The sequence below is a fragment of the Sinocyclocheilus anshuiensis genome, unplaced genomic scaffold (genome assembly GCF_001515605.1).
Source record: "Sinocyclocheilus anshuiensis isolate Anshui unplaced genomic scaffold, SAMN03320099.WGS_v1.1 scaffold700, whole genome shotgun sequence".
Taxonomy (NCBI): domain Eukaryota; kingdom Metazoa; phylum Chordata; class Actinopteri; order Cypriniformes; family Cyprinidae; genus Sinocyclocheilus; species Sinocyclocheilus anshuiensis.
The window spans coordinates 435,214-440,872 of record NW_015555756.1 but is presented as its reverse complement, the minus strand read 5'-3'; the positions used below and the strand labels follow the sequence as shown (position 1 = coordinate 440,872).

Below are 5,659 nucleotides of genomic sequence, written 5' to 3'. Positions count from 1 at the left end.
ACGATATCGCTTCGTCATGCCTAGAGCTGATCTGTGCTGGTCGCTGAGGAAATACTTCAACTTCGCGCTGTCGATCGCTGGATCGGCTTTCACCGTGGACGAAGTGGAGTCCAGCCCAGGGTCGTCACATGTGGTTGCCGCACGCCCGCCGGCCACCCCTTCGTCAAATCCGCTGGCCGCGCCGTTCTCAAGCCCGCCCGTCTCCGCTCACTCAAGCCCGTCGTGTGTTTCGTTGTGAAAGAGCATAATGTTCTTTTTAGCAACGTCATATGACCCCTTTAAATACTCATAGCACTGTATCAGTGTATGTATTGGCAGTAGCAAGTTACTGTACTTGCTTTGCAATAATCTAAAGCAGCAGTGTAGCAGATCTATTTTGCCAAGACCAAATACATTAACATTGTCATATCCATTACCATGCTAAAATCTTCAGAGAGTTGTCATGATAGAAATAATATTTTGCTTCAAATTGGAGTTTGCAATGTCATGATTCATCTCATAGATAGTTGGATTGGTTCGCACCTTATAGCGTTTTAACTTTGGTTATACTATATATTTAGACTTTTTGAAAATGTCTGTGGGAAAAAATACGAAGGCCGCCAAGGCTGAAAAATCTAAGTGTATTTGTTCTAATAAGTGTATTTCTCTAAACTTGTCTGCCATCTTGGATGTATTTTTCACTAAGTTTCACATATTGAAATCTGGTATTGCGTTCTCTGAATACATGCAATGCTGCCATAGAGTTTGTTCTGTCAGGACCACTATCGTCAAAGATGATTGACAATTAGCATACAGTTTGGATTGGCGGTATGGTTCCGTTCTGGGCAAGAACTCCCTGCGCATCCATGCAGCCTAGCATGGATGAGAGCAGGGAGAGCAGCGATAACCCCCCCAGGGTAAACAGAACAGAACCAACATAAATGTACTGCAGATACCGTTAAAGTTCAATAATGTTATGTACACATTTTAGAATTAGTCTGATTCAAAGGAGAATCAGAAGGCTGAATCCTGACTGACAGAGGAGGAGTTGGGGATGGAGGAGGGTAATTAGCTATTGAGCAATGCGAAAACTGCTGATAATACTGAGGGACCTTATATATGAATGCATAGATAGGTGTCGTATTCCCATAGGTTGATGGGGATCAGCTGAGAGTCAGCTGATGCGAGCTTGACTAACGTGACCTGCCAGAACTAACGCTATGCTAGATGCCAATATCTTGGGTGGCAGTTAATATGGCTACCTTGAGGTACAGTGGTCATGTTGCTTAAAATGATCCCTCTGTTAACTTACTAGGTTTTGTAACATAACAATTGTGTAAAAAAGTGGACTTGTCTTACATATTGTTTTTTTCTCTCTTCAGAACTGTGTGGTATCGATGAGCTTCTTTGCCATGATGAAAACGCTCTGCTAAGTTTCGAGGCCATCCGCAGCATTCACAAAGACATGGACGATGATGCAGACGGCAGCGTGGACGTGACAGAGACGGATGGGGTGAGGGCTGCAGCATTTGTGTGTGGTTTTGTGGTCTGCTGTGTTGAGAGGTTGACGTTGCAGCACAGTGCACTGTGCCCAATGTACAAACAAGTGCTTGCTTGAAAGGACACAGTGGCTTTTGGCTTGCTTACTAGAGACATAGATTTCTGTAAAGCTACTTTGAAATATATATTGTCAAATGCGCTTTACAAATACTTGACAGTACGACAGTGCAGCACAGTGAAGTACAACATACTGGCTTGCAGTGTACAGCTGTACTGGTACAAGTCTGAGTGTGTTGCAAAACTTTTACAGAGAAGAAGAACATACATTACACGTTGTTATAGGGTTTTTTCATCTTTCAACTGTGATTTTTAAATGGGGACTATGTCTTTTTTTATTATACATTTATCATTTTCAATAATAAATGTAGAGATTAAAACTTTTTTAAACTTTTGGGGTCTGAAACTTTTTTTAAACAAATTAATACTAAAAATAGTAAATGAATACTAAAAAGTACAACTTTTTAATCTTTGATAATAATAAATGTTTCTTGAGCACCAAATCTGCATTTTAGAATGATTTCTGAACGATTATGTGACACTGAAGACTGGAGTAATAATGCTAAAAATTCAGCTTTGCCATCACAGGAATAAATTACATTATTAAAATATTTTCAATTGGTAATATCTCACAGAATTACTCTTTTTACTGTATTTCTAAAATATAATAAATGCAGGCTTTGTGAGCATAAAAGACTAAAAAAAAAACTTTGTACTCACCCAAAACTTTTGAATAGTGATTATGTATTTTTGGTAATGTTTTTATTTTAATTTTTTACTTAACTCATAGTAGTTATAGTCATAGTAGTTTGTGATAGGTGGGTGGAATTATATGTTTAAAGCAAATGATCTTTGGAAAGTGTGACTCAATTTAGATGAGTGATTGCTGTCACTACATTTCAGACACTTTGGTACAATATGTTTTTTTCTATAATATTTTTTACAATAATCATGCAACCTAATTATCAAAGATACAAACTCTTTTTTTTTTTTGGAAAAAGGAAATTCAAAATCCATTTTTGGATGTGCCTGTCACCATCAGTTTGATGGGCATGACACTTTTGCATGCAAACAAAAGTGATTCGCCATGATTATGGGTTATGAACATAGGCTATAAAAAGCACTCTGTATTCTCTTTGAATCACCCAAAGCGATTCCTTTTTCATGAGAATGTCACATCTGAGCACTCTGAGTAAACAGTATTACTGCTGACCGACAGCAGCCTGCCCAAGGCCATAGACAGTCCTGTGAGTGTAACCTTTACCACAGTCAGAGCTGATCTGAGGGATTGTGAAGCTACTGGACCCAGTGAAACTGTCAGCGTTTACATAATGTAGGTTGTCTGAGGCTCTACAGTAGAACTACTGGATCACAACAACCCAAGACAAACATTACAAGTTAATCAGCTGTTTGCTGTGGCTTTACGTCTCTTGCCAAATGTTGAATTATGCAAATACACAGTGCTGTAAAAAGAAATTTCTTCTAGAAGTGCAAACAATCAAGTCTAGACTAGCATGTGACTGTTTTATTGCTAAGATCTGGGTGCTGGATTTTTCTCCTTGCATTTGAAAATTGTTATGCCTATTTATTTTTGCAATACTTAAAAAACATGTTTATACAGTTGCATTCACGATTTTTTTACCAGCTGCATGTGACCCTATCAGAACAAACTGTGACCCATTTTTGAGTCGCAACCCATCAGATGAGAACCACCACATCAGAGAATTTTAACATCCAGTCTTTGTTTCCTCAAACAGTTTCTAAGGGAAGACCTGAAGTACCACGACCCTAAAGGAAAACACAACAGCTTCCATAGAGCAGATATGCTGATCACAGTGGAGGATATGTGGAAGTCCTGGAAGGCCTCTGAAGGTTTGCACACATCTCATCAGGCTAATTATTTCAGTGAAAAGCATTTAACCATTTTAGAGTCATTTCAAAATCATCCCAGATAGTCCACATTATAAACCCACACCACCTTACCTGCATGTAGAAGTGAAAGCATTAGGTTTGTGGAACTGAAAGCATAAAGCTTCCATCATTTGTTCAATATATCTTCCATGGCAATGTTCTCAGTGTCCTCTTGCACCTTAAACCATTATTTTTTCATTAACATCAACCATTTTTTCATTAACTGTTCCCTCCTGGTGGAATGACCTGCCCAATCTCTAACGTTAGTTTTTCAGCTTTTGGACTGAAGTGAATTCGGTGATCAAGATGGTTCCATTCACAGACTTGCTGTGAAAAATGCCACCCTGCTTCTGTCCGTGCTGAAGATACCAGACCGCAGTCATGCACAGAAACTACAGCTGAAGGCTCTGGACACAGTGCTTTTTGGATCTCCAAGTGAGTAGCATAATTTATGGTTATATATTATACTGTATATGTTGTCTCATTACTTGTGAGTTTGAGATGTTTAAATAGTGTCCCTGATTTAAACTCAAGTAGCAAAAGTAGGCAAGATTAGGTAATATTGATTCAATTAAAACTGTCCACTTGAATGAAAAAATTCTAATTCATTGGCAAGAGTTGGTAATTTTGATTAATTTCCGTGAATCAGTTCAAACTGTCCATTTAAATTAATTAATTCAGATTTTTTTGGCAATAAGTTTGATTCATTTAATTGAATGAGTTTGATTACTGTCCATTTCAATTAATCTTTTATGATTCATTGGCAAGTGTTGGTAAGTTTGATTCATTTCGGTGAATCAGTTCAAACTGTCCATTCAGATTAATAGATTCTAATTTATTGGCAATAAGTTTGATTCATTTCTGTAAATCCTTTTGAAACTCTCCATTTGAATCAATAATTTCTGATTCAGGGGTGAGATTTTGAAATATTAATTTCTGTGAATCAGTTTAAACTGTCCATTCTAATTAATTAACTTAATTTTGATTCATCTGCAAGTTTTGGAAAGATCACTTCATTTCTTTTAATGAATTAATTCTTATTGACAAGAATTGGTATTTAATTCATTTCTGTGAATCATTTCAAACCATCCATTTGAATTAATCCGTTTGTTGGCAAGAGTTGATAAGTTTAATTCATTTGAACTGTCCATTAATCATATTAGAGTTGCATCATTACACAAATATTAATAGAAGAATCACTATTTTAGTTCATTTTGTTGTTTTAGTGTGACTGAAATGCTGTATAGACTGATTGGTTTCCAGAAGTAGAATTATTTTCAGTTCAATTCAAGTTTATTTGTATAGCGCTTTTAACAATACCAATCGTTGCTGAGCAGCTTTACATAAAATATTACGTTTCTACATTATATTTAGGAGTAGGTTATTAGTGGTGACTACGGCAGAAATGTACAGTAAGAATCATGCAGTTAGTTACAAATTACACATAATCAAACAGGCGGTGAACACTATTAACTGCAATGATTATATGTTGCGATTAAACTTTGCGACTGCGATTAAACATTGTGATTAAGCTAAATTTGGTAGTTTTATGTTGTTCAGGGTTAGCATCAAGTGTTCGGTCATCTCAGATCTCCGTAAGGGTTGGATCCAGACAATTTATCCATTTAATAAGTTATTTGCTATATCTTTCAACTGAATTGTTGGAACCATTTTCTTAATTCTACTTCCTGTTTTAGAGGTTTTAGAAAAACACTAGCTTGGAAATGTTCTGTGAGGCATAACAAGTTTTTCTGGATTGATGTTTGCAGAGGGTTCGCTGGATGAAGTCCAGACTGCTGTATTCATTGCTCGTTACGTGCTGAAATCAAGGGAAGGTTTAGTCTGTTTTCTTTTCTCATGAGCAAATATCTTCTGCATCTGAAAATAGCCAGGCTTATTGGAGTACAAGAGCCAGACAGAAGAGGTATGTCCCATTAATGTCAACCGTTACAGCGTGATACTGAAGTACAGCTGGTGAAACAGAGAAGCGAGGGATGATGGGACAGATGTTATCAATAAATAGGTGAGAGACCTGGAAAAGGTTGAGTGCGTTCATATGATTGACAGTTCATGTGAATGTATTTACCTAGAACATTAGCCAGAGTCAAACCTGTTAAAGATGTTGGTAGTACGAAAAGTGCTTTTGTAACGGCATTAGACACAACATCTTAAAGGGTTAGTTCACCCAAAAATGAAAATTAGGCTGCGTTTT

General features: G+C 37.0%; 1 protein-coding gene across 1 annotated transcript in view; it reads left to right on the top strand.

Moving 5' to 3' along the window:
- Positions 1-5,659, top strand: part of stim1b (stromal interaction molecule 1b) — a 36,165-nt gene that overhangs the window by 16,600 nt on the left and 13,906 nt on the right. The window contains exons 4-7 of the mRNA XM_016467609.1: positions 1,362-1,492; positions 3,294-3,466; positions 3,562-3,611; positions 3,754-3,882. Of these exons, the coding sequence (XP_016323095.1) occupies positions 1,362-1,492; positions 3,294-3,466; positions 3,562-3,611; positions 3,754-3,882 (483 nt within the window). The remainder of the gene's footprint in view (positions 1-1,361; positions 1,493-3,293; positions 3,467-3,561; positions 3,612-3,753; positions 3,883-5,659) is intronic.